Raw genomic sequence first — 17,416 nt, 5'->3', positions numbered from 1 at the left:
CAGCCTCCAGTCATTCTGGCACTTCATTCAAATAATTCAGCAAGGGGCCCAACAGTCACTTCCCTAGCTTCCCACAGAGTTCCAGGGTACACCTGATCAGGTCCTGGGGATTTATCCACTTTTATGCATTTCAAAATATCCAGCACTTCATCCTCTGTAATATGGACATTTTTCAAGATGTTACCATCTACTTCCCCACACCCTATATCTTCCATGCCCTCCTCCACAGTAAGCACTAAAGCAAAATACCCGAATAATGTCTCCCCCACCTCCTGCACTCCACACATATGCTGCTTTGCTGATCTTTGAGGGACCCTATTCTCTCCTGTTTTATCCTTTTGTCCTTAATGTATTTGTAAAACCCTTTTGGATTCTCCTTAATTCTATTTGCCAAAGCTATCTCATGTCCCCTTTTTGCCCTCCTGATTTCCCTCTTAAGTATATTTCTACTTTCTTTATACTCTTCTAAGGATTCACTCAATCTATCCTGTCCATACCTGACATATGCTTCCCCCTTTTTCTTAACTAAAACCTCAATTTCTCTGGTCATCCAGCATTCCCTACACCTATCAGCCTTTCCTTGCACCCTAACAGGAATATACTCTCTCTGGAGTCTTGTTATCTCATTTTTGAAAGCTTCCCATTTCCAGCCATCCCTTTACCTGTGAACATCTGCCTCCAATCAGCTTTTGAAAGTTCCTGCTTAATACAGTCATAATTAACCTTCCACCAATTCAACTTTTCGATCCAGTCTATCCTTTTCCAACATTATTTTAAAATTAATAGAATTATGGTCGCTGGCCCCAAAGTGCTCCCCCAGTGACACCTCAGTCACCTTCCCTGCCTTATTTCCCAAGAAGAGGTCAAATTTTGCACCTTCTCTAGTTGTACATCCACAGACTGAATCAGAAAATATTCTTGTACATGCTTAACAAATTCCTCTCCATCTAAACTCTTAACACTATGGCAGTCCCAGTCTATGTTTGGAAAGTTAAAATCCCCTACCATAACCACATTATTATTCTTACAGATAACTGAGATCTCTTGACAGATTTGTTTCTCAATTTCCTGTTGCTTTTTGTTTTGACACGGGGTCAACCCCTCTGCTAATTTAAACCCGACACACAGAGACGCTCACCTTGTGCCATAATCTGTTAAATTTCGAGAGGCAAAGAACTATCCCAGAGGTCACTATATTAAATAAAAAATAACAATTTTATTCTTTAAGTCCAACGGAGAGTATTAAAACCGACAACTATTTACGACTCCTTTCTCTTAAACCTATCTTTCATGTCCCACTCTACAATACTGGTCCGATAAAAATCCCCATCAAGGTTTACAAAGAAAAAAAATCACATTTCAAAACCAGTCAGCTTTGTTAATTCTCCTTTGTCACTCTTCATCTGTAGATTTTTCTCTCGGTCAGCTTCGATGTTCTGCTGCACAAACTTCTTTATAGACAGGTACCTTTCAGACAGCTCTTCAGCTAGCAGTCTAAACATGTGGATCTCATTGGCAGTTCTCCCCTAACTGGTCAAAATGTCCAGTTTAATACCCCAAAACTTTGCATCATTCAATTGGTTTGATATCATCCCAAACAGTAAAATACAAATTTGATTGGATATTGGTATCTGTAGCATAATTTGAACAGACTGGATGAATTTGAATTTGTTTTTAATACCATAAGACCACAAGAAATAGGAGTGGAAGTGAGGCCATTTGGTCCATCAAGTTCACTCTGCTATTCAATCATGGCTGATAGGCATTTCAATGCCACTTACCCCCCGTATTCCTTAATTCCTTGCGAGAATAAGAATTTATCAATCTCTGCTTTGAGGACATTTAATGTTCCAGCCTCCACTGTGCTCCATAGCAGTGAATTCCACAGGCCCATCACTCTCTGGCTGAAGAAATGTCTCCTCATTTCCATTTGAAAGTGACCCCCTTTAATTCTAAGGCTGTGCTCACGAGTCCTAGTATCCCCGCCTGACAGAAACAATTTCCCAGTGTCCACCCTTTCTAAGCCTTTTATTCCAAAGCAACACAACTCCAGCTATTTGTTTCAACCAAGTGTTGCATTTTTATTTTGTTCAGCACTCTGTGCTTTCAGTCAGTCCTTGTTAGCTCTTCAACTCTCTTAAAGGTATAGCACACATCTACATCTTCATAACACCATTGTCCAGAATACAATCCCAATAAGGTGATCATCCCTTTCTTATTTCTCACCCAAATAGCTTCCCTGGATGTATTCCCAGGAATATCCTCCCTAAGTACAGCAGTAATGCCATCCATTATCAAAAGCACCACTCCTGCTCCTCTCTTGCCCGCCCCCCCCCTTTCTGTCATTCCTATCGCATTTGTATCCTGGGACATTAAGCTGCCAGTCCTGTCCATCCCTGAGCCATGTTTCTATAATTGCTTTGATATCTCAGTCCCATGTTCCTAACCATGCCCTGAGTTCATCTGCCTTCCCTGTTAGGCCTCTTGCATTGAAGTAATTGCAATTTACTTTATTCAGTCCTACCTTGTTCTCTGCCTTGTTCCTTCCTGCCCTGACTGTTTGACTCGCTCCTATTCCCAACTGTACCAGTCTCAGACTGATGTCTTTCCTCACTACTTCTCTGGGTCCCACCCACCCCTCACACTTTACTAGTTTAAATACTCCCAAGCAGCTCTATCAAATCTCCCTGCCAATATATTAGTTCCCTTCCAATTCAGGCGCAATCCATCCTTGTGCAGGTCACGATTTATTGTGATAGGGGACACTCATATCAGAGGCACAGACAGACGTTCCTGCTGCTGGCAGCGAAAAATCAGAATGTGTGTTGCCTCCCTGGTGCCAGGATCAAGGATATCTCAGAGGGTGCAGAATGTTCTTAAGGGGGAGAGGTGAAAACAAGGACAACAGATGATGGAAATCTGAGTCCAGATTAGAGTGGTGCTGGAAATGCACAGCAGGTCAGGCAGCATCCGAGGAGCAGGAAAATCGATGTTTTGGGTAAAAGCACTTCGTCAGGAATAGAAACAGAGTGCCTGCAGAGTGGAGAGATAAATGAGAGGGGAGGTGGGGGTGGGGATAAAGTAGCATAGAGTACAATAGGTGAATCGGGGTGGGGATGGAGGTGATAGGTCAGAGAGGAGGGTAGGGGAAGGTAGCAAAGAGTACAATGGGTGAATGGGGGTGGGGATGAAGGTGATAGGTCCGAGAGGAGGGTGGAGTGGATAGGTGGAAAGGAAGATATGCAGGTATGACAGGTCATGAGGGCGGTGCTGAGCTGGAAGGTTGGAGCTGGGGTGAGTTGGGGAAGGGAAAATAAGGAAACTGGTGAAGTCCACATTGATGCCATGGGGTTAAAGTGTTTCAAGTTGGAAGATGAGGCGTTCTTCCTACAGGCATTGGGTGGTGAGGGAGCGGTGGTGGAGAAGGCCCAGGACCTCCATGTCCTTGGCAGAGTGGGAGGGGGAGTTGAAATTATGGGTCACAGGACGGTGGGGTTGATTGGTGCGGGTGACCCAGAGATGCTCTGCTAGGAGGCGTCCAGTCTCCCAATGTAGAGGAGACCGCATTGGGAGCAATGGATACAATAAATGATATTGGTGGGTGTGCAGGTAAAACTTTGATAGATGTGGAAGGCTCCTTTGGGGCCTTGGATGGAGGTGAGCGAGGAGATGTGGGCACAGGTTTTGCAATTTCTGTGGTGGCAGGGGAGAGTGCAAGGAAGGGAGGGTGCATTGTTGGGGGGTGTGGACCTGACCAGGTAGTCACAGAGGGAACGTTTTTTGCGGAAAGTGGAAATGGTTGGGGAGGGAAATATATCCCTGGTGATGGGGTCCGTTTGGAGGTGACGGAAAGGTCTTCAGGTGATGTGGTTTATGCAAAGGTTGGTAGGGTGGAAGGTGAGCACCAGGGGGGTTCTGTCCTTGTTATGGTTGGATGGGTGGGGTTTGAGGGCAGAGGGGCGGGATGTGGATGAGATGCATTGGAGGGCATCTTTAACCATGTGAGAAGGGAAATTGTGGTCTCTAAAGAAGGAGGCCATCTGGTGTTTTCTGTGGTGGAACTGGTCCTCCTGGCAGCAGATACGGCGGAGGCAGAGCAATTGGGAATACGGTATGGCATTTTTGCAGGAGGTAGAGTGGGAAGAAGTGTAATCCAGGTAGCTGTGAGAGTCGGTGGGTTTGTAAAATATATCAGTGTCAAGTCGGTCGTCATTAATGGAGATGGTGAGGTTCAGGAAGGGAAGGGAGGTGTCAGAGATGGTCCAGGTGAATTTAAGGTCAGGGTGGAATGTGTTGCTGAAGTTGATTAATTGCTCAACCTCCTTGCAGGAGCATGAGCTGGCGCCAATGCAGTCATCAATGTAGCGGAGGAAGAGGTGGGGAGTGGGAGAGGAACCAGCATGAGGTCATTGTACACATTGGAACTAATGACATTGAAAGGGAAAGGATAAGATTCTGAAGAGAGAATATAGAATGTTAGGCAGGAATTTAAAAAGGAGGTCCTTGCGGGTAGTAATATCTGGATTACTCCCGGTGCTATGGGCTCGTGGAGATAGGAATAGGAGGGCAGAACAGATTTTTTAAAATTAAGAGACCATTTAATGAAACAGTTTCCCTTATCTTGTCATTATGTTGATAGTGCAAATATATTCCAATAGATCATTTTATATATTTGGTTAACAGACATAACAGGGACCATTGAGTATTGGGCAGCACGTCATTTTGGCCTTCTAAAATAAAGCCATAAGACCTTCTATATCTGTCTGATGAAAACAAAGGGTCTCAGTTTAACATCTCAGCCAAAAGAACATAGCTCAAATCTTCTGAGTCAGAGTCAAAGTCAGAGATGTACCGCACGGAAACAAACCCTTCGGTCCATGTCGACCAGATATCCCAACCCAATCTCGTCCGACCTGCCAGAACCCTGCCCATACCAATCCAAACCTTTCCTATTCATATACCCATCCAGATGCCTTTTAAATGTTGTAATTGTACTAATGACCACCATTTCCTCTGGCAGCTCATTCCATACAGTGCATTTCAGTAATAAAAACATTCCAAGCCATTATATTTTTCGAAAGGAAATTAAGTAAAGAAGTGAATGGGAAGATAATTGTTGCAGAAGTGCAGGCAGGAGTTATACGTCAAGATCATGCAAAATTCTAGTGCAGATGTCTCCCCATGAACTGCCTGGAAGTTGAAACTCCTGAAGGGTAATTTCCTCTGAAAATATTTTCAATTTTGAGTTCGCAAAACTTCAGATTGTCCTAACTAATTTAGCTTAGTAGCTAGCCAGGAAAAGCTAGAGGAATTAAAACCTCCTGTAACTCCTGAGTATCTATTAAACTCACTCATCTGTGACTTGTCTCTTTAACCTTTCCCATCCCATAACCAACTCACCATTGATCATCACCCCTACCAATACCTGACCACCCAATGCCCCCATTCTCTCTTAGACCCAACACCCCCTTGGATCCTCACTCCCCCACTGGACCTGACCAAGCCCCTTACTCCCTTAACAACCATTATTGGACCCAAATCCCTCATGGCATGCCATCCTCCTCTTATACCCTCTAACACAGACCTACCACAGACACAATTTAACACAATAGCTTTCACTTATTATCCAGTTGGCTGAAACAACACAATAATTCCCAACTGAAACCAATTCAGATTAATTTACTTTCTCTCCATTGCTCGTGCAACCAAAACTTAGGACATAATGATAAATTACTTCAAAGCTGGGTGACCTTGTATTGACCAAATAAATTCAGGATATTAATTTAGATAAAAAGAATCTGTATAAAGAACAACTGAGCAAAAGTAAGACCATTTGTGCTTAGAAATTACTGTTGACAATGTGATTGTTTGGCATGTCAATCTGGTACTTTAACAGAGACTTTAATATGTTTATTTCAAATGGGTTACCACCTCTGTAAACAAAGAGAGAAATGTCACAGGAACATGGGACCAGAAGAATGGTATTCAGCCCATCTAACCTGCCCCACCTTTCAATGCATTCATAACTGATAAAACTCTTCAATGCCTTTCATTCATCCTATCCCCTGAACACTATATGCAATTGATATTTAGAAGTCTAGCAATCTTTATCCTAAAAATACTTAAAGACTAAGCTTCCACAGCCCCCTGTGATAGAGAATCCCAAAGGTTCACAGCCCTCTGGGTAAAATAGCTTCTTCTCATCTCAGAATGAAGTGACATTCCTCTTATTTTTAAATTGTGCCCCTTGGTTTTAAACTCCGCAAACAGGGGAACAATTTATAAGCATCTATCCTATCTGTCTCTTTAAGTATTTTGCAGGTTTCAATAAGATCATCTCTGATTTTTTTAAACTGTTAAGAATGTTGGCCAGTTTGCTAATCTCTCCTCATAGGGCAGATAAAGAACAAACGATAAAGAATATTACAGCGCAGCAACAGGCCCTTTGGCCCTCCAAGCCTGCGCCGACATATTTTGTCCTTCCAGTCTAAAACTGTCTTCACTTACAAGATCCAAGCATTCACCACCCTTTGTGTGAAAAACTTATCTTGCATGTCTTTTTTAAACACCCCTGTGCTCCACCTCTATATAGACACACACACACATCTAGTGTCCCTTAATAATTAATTGGGAAAAAGCCTCATACTTCCACTCAATCCACACCATACAAAAACGTATAAACTTCTATGAGGTCATTCCTGAACCTCCTGCATTCCAGTGAAATCAAACTCAGTCTATCTAACCTTTCTTCGTAGCTAAAATCCCCCATACCAGATAACATCTTGGTAAATCTTTTCTGTACTCTCTTCAAAGCATCCACATCCTTCTGATAGTGTGGTGATTGAAATTGTATGCAATGTTCCAAGTGTGGCCAAACTAAAGTTCTATTGGAATGTTCAATGGGCATTAGAAAAAGTGCATAGGAGATTTGTCAGGATGTTGCCTGGTCTAGAGTGAGGGTCTTATGAGGAAAGGCTGAGGGACTTGTGTTGTTCTCATTGGAGAGAAGAATGCTAAGAGAGGATTTAATAGAGACAGACAAGATGTTCAGATGATTAGATAGGGTGGACAGTGAGTGTCTTTTTCCTAGGATGATGGCATCTGCTTGTACAAGGGGGCAAAGCTGCAAATTGAGGGGTGATAGATTTGAGACAGATGTCAGAGACAGATTCTTTACTCAGAGGGTGGTCATGTAGGCACAACATCGAGGGCCAAAGGGCCTGTTCTGCTCTGCGTTGTTCTATGTTCTATAAAGCTGCAGCGTAACTTGCTTATCCTTGTACTCAATGCCAATTCCACTGAAGGCAAGCATATGTTATCTACCTGAGCTTCCACCTTCAGCAACCTGTGGACTTGCACAAACACATTCCTCTGAATATCCATACTCCTAAGGGTTCTGCCATTCACTGTATAATTTCCACCTGTACTTGACCTTCCAAAATATACCACCTCACATTTGTCCAGATGAATCTCCATCTGCAATTTTTCTGCTCATGTCTCCAACTGATCTATATCTTGATGTATCCTCTGACATTCCTTCTCATTAACCCCTTTAGATTGTCTGCAGACTTCCTAATTAGACTATTGAATTTTCCTCCAAATCATGTATGTAGATCTGGAACAGCAGAAATCCCCGCACTAATCCCTGTGGAACACCAGAAGTCACAACCCTCCATTCTAAAAAGCATCCTTCCACTAAACATCTGTCTTCTGTGACTAAACCAGTTCTATATCTATCTTGTCAGCTCACCACAATATCATGTGACTTCACCTTTTGTACCAGTCTGCCATGAGGGGCCTTGTCAAAGGCTTTACTGCTATCTCAGGGGCAAAGTCTGGTGATCCTTCATTGCAGTCTATAGCAATGAGATTTTTCCTGAAGAAAGGAGACTGAAACAGCACACAGTGATCCAGGTATGGCCTGACTAAGCACTTAAATGATTGAAGCAAGACTTTACTGCTCCTGTATTCGAATCCTTTTGCAATAAAAGTAAACATTCCACTAGCTTACTACACTTACACATTAGCCCTCAGTGACTTCTGACAGCAAACTTAGGATCCTTTGTACATCTATACTTTCCAATCTTATCAATATATAAAATGATCATATGCCAGCAGATTCACAAGTCTCTGACAATTTGAGTTATGGTCCACAAAGTGTAACCTATCATATTGAAGTGCAAGAATCCAGCAAGTACAATTGTTATGAATAGGTGAATAGCATATTCTGAAGATATTGTTACAGTGTGGGTTGCAACGACGAATGGACCAACAATGTTTCATTTGTGCATTTATTCATTGTGCTGTTTGCATTTATTCATTCTGGCTTGTTGCATACATGTACGTGTGAATTTCAATATCAGTTCTGACCACAATTAGGACTACATTGCGAATCGTCAGACAAAAAGAGATTTTTGCTATGTTTGGTAACACTTATATTCTTCTAGCATTCGACATCTCTAATTGAAACCATTGTGCACTGTCAGGTCAAGGGTGAGCTTGCTAAATGGAAGCTTGCTAAATGTGTGCTATCAGTCTTTTGATAATGATTTTCAAACTAACCTCATAAGTACCCACACCTCTACTACAATCCCAATAGAATGCTCCACATTCTTAATGTATCAAGTTGTGGTGTTACAGGAAACTCACAAAACTGTATCTAATGGAAAAGCTCTTGATATATAACAAAAACATATTTGTGGAATGTCCTTCATAAGCTCAGAATATCCTAAGCACTTTAGAGCTAAGAGAATGGAGTAGGTTGGAGCAGAATAGCTTTATTGTCAGATGTACTCAAATGAGTGCAGTGAAAACTTACAGTGCATCTCAGGTACAAAGGTATCCAGGGACTGCTACTTCAGTTACAGGATTAGTTACAGTGTAACAATGTCACCAAAACAAGGCATCATCTTAGGTACAGTGTACCTCAATACAATCCTCAGTTATGGAATTGAGAAATGAAGAAAAAAAGTTATATTATAGTGATACACAATATGACTATAGGTCAGAAAAAATAAGAAACAAAGTTAAAATGATAGCCATCACTGTTTCTCTTCAAGGCTGTCCACAGCAGACCAGTGAAGGAGGTCTCTACATGATCTGACACCACATCCCACACTGGGCCCATGCCCCCACTCTACACTGTGTCACAGGCCCCACTACGCACTGGGCCCTTACTCCCTGTGCACACAGGGGCCCTCTCCCTCTCCACGCCAGGCCACACCCCGTGCTCCCACACCGGTCCCCTGCCCCCACTCCACATTGGGACCCTGCCACCTTCCACACTGGGCACCTGCCCCCAATCCACAAATGGCCCCTGACCCCATTCTACACCGGACCCCTGCCCTCCACTCTACACCAGGCCGCTGTACCTGCTACCACACTGGTCCCCTGTTCTCACTCCACACCAGGCTGCTGTTTCCAGACTGCTGGTTGCTGGTGTCTTCACTCCCAGCCACTGACCCCGCTTTGGAGACTGAGGGGTCAGAGGCCAGGAGTCAGAGGTTGGGGATAGGTGTCCAAGGCTGAGTGCCCAAGGAGAGGAGAAGAAAACCACAGATAGGAGGAAAAGAGGGAGGGAACAGAAAAACAGGTGGAGAGGACAAGCTCTAGTTGAAGAGTCTCACTGTGCTGCTGTCCTTGTGTTGTAATTAAATATTTCTGAAGCATAGTCACTGATAGAATCATGGCAGTCAATTTGTGTATGGTGTGCTTCCATAAACAGAAATGTAATAATGATCAGATCATCTGTTTTTCTGTGTAAGGTGAGATTTAAATATTGTCCAAGACACCAGGAAACCCCTTCTGCTGTTCTCTGCATAGAGGATTGGCATCTTCTGCATTCACCTAAAAGGGTAATCGGGGCTTCAATTTATGTCTCATACAACAGGTTTTTGTATTCGTTCATGCTATGGGCCACTGGTTGGTACAGCATTTATTGCTCATCCCCAGTTACCCTTGAATGAGTGGCTTGTTTAGCCATTTTAGAGAGCAGTTAAGAGTCAGCCACATTGCTGTAGATCTGGAGTCAAACGTAAGCCTGACTTTGTAAGGATGGCAAACTTCCTTCTCTCAAGGACATTAATGGTTGTCTGTTCTTCATTAAACTGGCTTTTAATTCCAGAATTTTAATGAATGCAAACTACACCACCTGCCATGGTGAGATTCAAATCCATGACCTAGAATATTAGGCTAGGATTACTAGTGCAGTGGCACCACCACTGTGTCACTGCCCCCTTTGGATATTGGGTACATTTCCATCTTGATTTATAAATTGGAAAAATACATTGCCCGCTCCTTATAAAATCAGTCCTTAATTTCATTTCATTGATTGGACCCATATGATTGCTGTCCAAGCAGGTGAAATGTGAACAGAAATCAAACCTAAAATGATGAAAGGATCGATGATGTGTTCAGATAATCTATCCAAATAACCGCTGGTATTTTAGTGATATGAGCTCAGAGAGCAAAGCTTATGAAGACATGGACTCATTCAGAATTGGGGAATTAAATGGTGAAGGAGTATTTAGACTATAGCGCAAAAAGCAACTGGATAGATATTTAACAGATAGAATGATCAAGAGATCATTTAACTGAAATCATTTCTTGCTTTTCTATATATTTTCCAAGTTCTGCTTGATGTAGCTTTACATGATTACATTAACCTTAATATGTAACATAAAACCTCCATGTTATTAACATAAATTGATGGTGGCGCTATCCTACAAATCAAAATTTTGAACTGTTTTACAGCATTGCATCTTATAATGAGAAGTATCAAGTAATGAATTATTCTAGGAAAAGCTACCAGCATCTAATTACGTTATGATGGACAAGTGAATGATGTACAATATAAGACTATTTTTCATTTTTGCTGTTTACTCTTCCATATTTCAGTCAGAGATTTCTTTTGCATTGTTGAAAAGATTGTTTTTAAATTACAATTTGATTCAGTAATATGTTATGGACTGGCCAGACCACTTAAAACATTCTTAAGCAGGCAGCCCCAGACCATAACTATGCAATTTGCTTTGGTAAGTGTACAGTGAAAATTACCCGGAGTAAGATAGCTAGGTTGACTACTATATTTTAAAACAGACATTTATTCACAAAATTACACAATGAAACAAAAAGAACAGAATAAAGAACCCCTACAGAACACAGTCTATCCAAAATAGACTTAAAGATGCTGTTCTGAATATACACAACAGTCCCAATAAGCAAATTCCCTTTAAATCCCAGTATAACTGGAACACATGCTTACAGGTTGAGGTTGAAGGACAGAGAGAGAGAGTTTCCACACATCTCCCTGTTTAACTTCTCACCAGTTCAAGACTCAACTAAAACTGCTCAGCTAGCTAGAAAGCTGACCACTCCCCTTTCATTATACGGATGACTGCTAAAACATGACCATTTTGGCCTGAAATCTCATCTGTTTATGTATAAACAAAAGACCTCTTAAAATCCTTTTCATCTCTGTAGCAAACCAGACTGATCGGAGCCTGGTCCAGTTTATTGCTCCTCTGAGAAAAAAATGAAGGACAGATTTTGAGCCAAGGAACAGCATTTTTAAAGAAAATGGACCAGCTTTGTGACAAATGTCTGACATGCAAGTTTGATTGACAGTTTCAAAAGACTTTTGAACCAACGTACCTTAAGGACTGCGCTTACTGTTTTTGACTTACTCACCTGGAGAGATTATTCAAAGGCACATTTCTAATTGTTATATTCCACTGAATCTTTGTTATTGACAATATTCGTGGAGAAATTCTCTGGGAATGTTTGCATGTTCCTGATGGGACCCAAGCAGAGACTAAAGAAATTAATGGTACACCATGGTGGTTATACTGTCCAGAGCCTTGGATTAATAACCTAGAGACAGGAGTTCAAGTTCTACCATGACAGATTGGGAATGTGACTTCCATTCAATGTAGCTGAAATTTTTAAAAATGTCAGTAATCGTGATCAGTAAATTATTAGATTGTTGTAAAACCTTTTCTGGATGACTCACAACCTTTAGGGAAGCAAATCCACCTGGAACACATGATTGAGTTTTAACTGCCCTCTTTAATGGCCTTGAAAGCCATTTGGTTCTCTCCAAGAAGGTGACTCATATTTGTCCTTTCAAGAGATGGGCATAATGCCCTTGCCATTGACATCCACATCCTGTGAATAAAGGAAAGTGGAGAAAAAAAGCGCATGATCAAGCAGTGTAATCATTACTGATAACGTTGCAACTTGAAACTTCATTTCGATTTTTAAATCTATCCCAATGAGGATGGCCATATGTTTTCTCTCCCTGTCACAAATGATTTGCATTTTTCAGAACAGCTCATTGAACTCAGGAATAGACTGTGCAGGAGTGACAAATATGAACCTGTTCCCATTTCCTAGGCCTTCCCTTGTAAACAACACTTGTACATTGGATGAGAAAGGTGGTTTTGCACTAAGTTCTAATAAAAATAATTTGCATAACTGAATACAGAAAAGCTGATAATAGGATAATACAATAAAAACATAGAATATTACCCCATAGAAGGAGGACATTAAACTTTGCATGTTTTTGACAGCTCCCTTGTTACAGGTAGAAATATGTGTTCTGTTTCATGCCCATGATTAGTATGCTTCATGATGAAAGAGGTGTGTTATTGTTGAGGGTTTTAGTTCATGGATTTTGGAGTCAGTTGTGTACAGTGATAGAAATCACTTTGGTAGAGCACACATTATCACTGACCTTCTTCCTGTATGCTGGGCACACTACTTTGTTCAAAACACAACACTAAATCCACTTCACCAAAATCACGTAGATTGATATGGTCTGGTGGCATAATCGCCCATAGTAGTCTGCAGGGGATAGGTCTGCCTTCCTCTGCATTACTGCTTCTATCAGCACCACCAGGTGTGTATCTGCAAAGCAGGAGTGAGCTTTCCTATCCTCTGGGATATGTCTTTGATGATAATTGTCAAATAAGGACAGTGTTGAAGGCAAGTTCCTGGCTTGCAGCATCTAAACTGTCATGCAGCTTGGCTTTAAATATAGTGCCAGTGGCATGAGTGTAAAAATATTCCAGCATTCACCATTCTGGATGCATAATTACCCAAGGGAGATGCCCAAGAGCCTAGTAACATCCGTAAAGAGCAGATGATTGCATGGGAAAAGTCACTCCAGTCCGTTGTGGACTCAGTGCCATGAATTCTCACTTCACACTATAATTTAACTGAAAATGGGAAAATTTGCCAATGTTTCATTCACTCTCTCACTCACATCACACACGCTCCCACAAATGGAAAGAACAATTGCAGTTGAAAGTAGCTTATAATGGTCTTGATCTGTGACATGGCCAGTCTGTTATTTTTTATTAAGTGAATACTTGAAAATTGAAGTGAGGGTCTTATATGGTGAAGAGCTCTCAGCAGCCGATGAGATTTCCTGTAGTTTAATTTCTAATAGGTTGTTTCTCAGGTGAAATTGAAGTTGAAACAAGTTACAGATTTCTTCTGCCTATTGGGATCTCCTGCTTACAAGGTTTTGCTGTTAATTACCATGGCCACTTGATGGTCTATAGGTAATTTAATAGTTTTTTGGTAGAAGACTTGCAAAGCTGTTATTGCTGATTTTAAACACAGACAAGTCAATCACATCATCATGTAACCTCATACAAGTTCAAACTCCTTTTCTAAATAAGGAATATTTATCTTGATTACACCGTGGATATTGTTGGTTAACACCTTGAGAGATTAGGCTAGTCAGTGTCTTTATGTTTGAATAATCTATTCAATTCATTAAATCCTTTTCAGATTAGTTACAGGAAAGGGCATTGATTCAACATCAACCTAGAATGTTCCTTTAGTTTTCTCTTGAGACAGTACAAGCCAAAAAAGAAGTTAGGTAACCCTTGGAGGCATCTTCATGGTGCTTTTGTTCAGTTTTAAACTTCAAAAGGTTTAAGTTCAGAATGCACGGGGGCACGATCCTCTGCAAAAGCTACTCAATTAATCTCTGTGGTTTCTCATATAAACTTGCAATTATATTTATTTTCAAGTATGTACCTTATTCCTCTTTGCATATTACTCTTGAATGTTCTTCTGCCAACCTTTCAGGAAGTGCTTTCTAATCCATCTCAATGTGCTGTATAAAACATCTAATTTTCCACCCCAGTTCTTTTGACTTATTTGGTAAATCTGCATCCACCATGTACCACACTCCACTCACCAGTGGAAACCACTGCTTCCTTACTTACAGCTATCAAATTTCTCAGAATAATGAACACCCTCTACTTAATCTCCCACTAACCTTCTGTGCTCAAAGGAGAACAATTTCTGCCTTTCTAGCCACTCCACATAAATCAGAGTCCCTTGTGCCTAGTTCTATTCAGGTAAATCTCATCTGCATCATCTCCAAGGCCTTGCTTGTCAAAAGTGCAGTTCACAAAAACCTGATGACTTGCGTTACATCAATGCATTTTAATGTTGCATAAGCTTTTGGAATCACCTTGCTTCTAGTTTTAATTAACCGTGTGTCTAGCCATAACTAATTTATACGTTTATTTATTCCTTGAAGGCTCCTTTAATGGTTTTTATATCCAGACATTTTCTGTCATACCAAACAAAGAGTCTTTTGCACTGTCTTCAGGGAAATCTAACAGCCCATTAACTTCACAATTTTCGATATACTGATTTCTTGGGAGGGGGAGATTATTTTGCTTCTTCACTTCTAACTAATTAAGGCTGACTTTCTACTAATAAACTACCTTGAGAATTAATTGCAAATTTGGAAATATACTTTACAGCACTGTTTCCAGAAAGCCAATGTTTTTGTTCTGTAAATTAATTTTAATGTTACGATAACTATTAAAAGCCTTAAAAACTTAAAGTCATATTAGAATAAGAATTTTCAATCCATTGTTAAATGTGAAATCCAACAAATTAAAAATACCCAAATTAAAAAGTACCCCAAATGTGGGTGGCACGATGGCACAGTGGTTACCACTGCTGCCTCACAGTGCCAGAGGCCCAGGTTCAATTCCCATCTCAGGCGACTGACTGTGGGGAGTTTGCACGTTCTCCCTGTGTCTGTGTGGGTTTCCTCCCACAGTCCAAAGATGTGTGGGTCAGGTGAATTGGCCATGCTAAATTGTCCGCAGTGTTAGGTTAGGGGTATGGGTGGGTTGCGGGTCGGTGTGGACTTGTTGGGCCGAAGGGCCTGTTTCCACACTGTAAGTAATCTAATCATTTTTGTATTTCAAACAATAATTTGCTCACTTCTTGCTAAATGCACAGAAGTTTGGATAGTTAAAGAATCAAAATTCTATAATTGTCATTGCTTTGTCATGTTTCACCAAACAGTAAAAACTATTACTTCAACTGAATCACCCTTTAAATCTCATTATGCTCACTAGTTATAAGCTTTTTATAAGCCCCATATGACGTTTGTGGTAAATTCTGTGTACTTATGATCATAATAGCTTCAGTTCACCTTAAATATTTTTGTTTGATAAATAAAGATGCTTTTCCCTCAATTTTCCTTTGTCAAACTTGGATTAATTAAAGTAAGAGATATCAGTACCTGTGAATAAAAAGCAGCTTAGTCAAAACTGCCTTTAATAGTAAGGAAACCGAGATGGAGAGTAAAAGTTACTGTGCTCTGCTTCATTGTGGACAGTCAATCTTTTCTATTTGTGGGGCACATGGGTGTAGACAATGGAGCTTTGATTGCTGCATTACAGGTTAAATTCAGGAATGTTGTCTTCACAGTGTGCAAACTCAAGAGATTATCAAGGGGTTAATCAAGATATATTTTTATCCTAAATGCAAATTATAATTAATATCATCAGGCATGAGATGTATATTTGAAAATTGGCAATCTGATGTGTACCTCATTTGACTTACCCCCCACCCCATTGGCTCTAACCTATGTTTAGATTTCCCCCACAGTCTGCAAACAGCACAGTGCTGTGATACTTCACCCAAGGTGACTGACAGTTAGTGCCCGCAGATTATTTGACTGAAGTAAAAGTAGGGGCTGAGCTACATATCATTCTGTTAATAGCCAAGAAAATCATAGGCAAAATTTAATTCACAGCTGCCATGTTCCCAACTTATAAACAATGTTATGCCTCAAATTTTTCACTGTGCCAGATTGGTACTGCGAGTGCACAGGCAACAACAGTGTCTCAAATAATCTTTCATTATTCAAGTTGCCCACTTGAAACAAATGTTAAGCTAATCAAATAAGCCAGCTGTGTTGAACTGCATACTTTACGTTATTGTACAAGGCACTCAATGGCTTGTACAGCAGGAAGCCATTGCAAACACGGCCTGGAGATATTTTATGTGCAGCAGGAGCAGGTCTGGCCAGTGAACTGCAATGAACTGTCTGTTTGACAGCCGAAGATTGCCAGTATTGAAATGTTTCTGGCATGCAAAGTGGTTATTTTATAACGTGTGCACCTGCTTTGGCCAGAAGTCAAATTTCCTTGCCACATTTTAATGCAGATTCACCCTTCCTGCTGTCCAGCTTTGCCATTTGTTTTTTCTTTTCCTCTCAAAGTGCTAGTGCCTAATTGTCCTTTCTCTGCAGGCCAGCTGCAGGGTCACCTAACCCAGCACCACCATAGAACCAACATTTTCTCCATAGTTTCATCAAAAACTAAACATTGAATTTATACAAAAGGTTACAATTGATGCTTGTGGATGAGTTGCAGGCTGAGTATTTTGTTGCACTGCTTGCTAACATTTCAATCAAATATGTAAGGAAGTAATCTGAAACATGAAGATTTCTCAGGTGTTCTCAATAATTTGATCTTTCCTTGCTTCCAGAATTGCCAGCTGGTTCTCACAGCAAGTTCACGTTCAGACCATTGCCACCTCCACCCCCACCACCTCATGGTTGCACTTGTAGAAGCCAACAGACTCAATCCTTGGACTCTCTGCAGAGAAATGCAATGACGGCACGAAGTCAGCCCAGTCCATCTTCCACAGATCCTCCCACCAGTGCTCAGCAAGATTCGACACAACTACATAACAGCTGGGTGCTGAACAGCAACATTCCATTGGAGACCAGGTACATTTCAACACCATCTACTGTTTAAATGATGGACCATAATATCATAGCAATTTCTCCTTGTTATTAAACCTGCCCCTGTACGTTTAGCTTTCTTAATATTTTGCATGGAGGAGAAAGTGAGGACTGCAGATACTGGAGATCAGAGTTGAGATTGTGGTGCTGGAAAAACACAGCAGGTCAGGCCCTGATGAATGTCTTATGCCTGAAACATCAATGCTCCTGCTACTCAGATGTTGCCTGATCTGCTGTGCTTTTTAATATTTTGCATGGCAGGCTGTAAAGAGTGTAATTTGATAACATTGGAGTCAGGAAATAAGGCAGCTGGGACCTGATTGGCCTTAAATTAGATTG

General features: G+C 41.0%; 1 protein-coding gene across 3 annotated transcripts in view; it reads left to right on the top strand.

The window, feature by feature from the left end:
- The window catches only part of tenm1 (teneurin transmembrane protein 1), an 833,960-nt gene that overhangs the window by 469,648 nt on the left and 346,896 nt on the right, over positions 1–17,416 (top strand). For 2 of the 3 annotated variants that reach the window (XM_060832118.1, XM_060832119.1), the window contains exon 3: positions 16,819–17,062. In XM_060832118.1, the coding sequence (XP_060688101.1) occupies positions 16,819–17,062 (244 nt within the window). The remainder of the gene's footprint in view (positions 1–16,818; positions 17,063–17,416) is intronic. The other variant, XM_060832117.1, reaches the window with a different exon arrangement.

Source organism: Hemiscyllium ocellatum, chromosome 11, assembly GCF_020745735.1.
Source record: "Hemiscyllium ocellatum isolate sHemOce1 chromosome 11, sHemOce1.pat.X.cur, whole genome shotgun sequence".
Classification (NCBI taxonomy): Eukaryota; Metazoa; Chordata; class Chondrichthyes; order Orectolobiformes; family Hemiscylliidae; genus Hemiscyllium; species Hemiscyllium ocellatum.
This window is presented reverse-complemented; position numbering and strand designations above follow the sequence as displayed.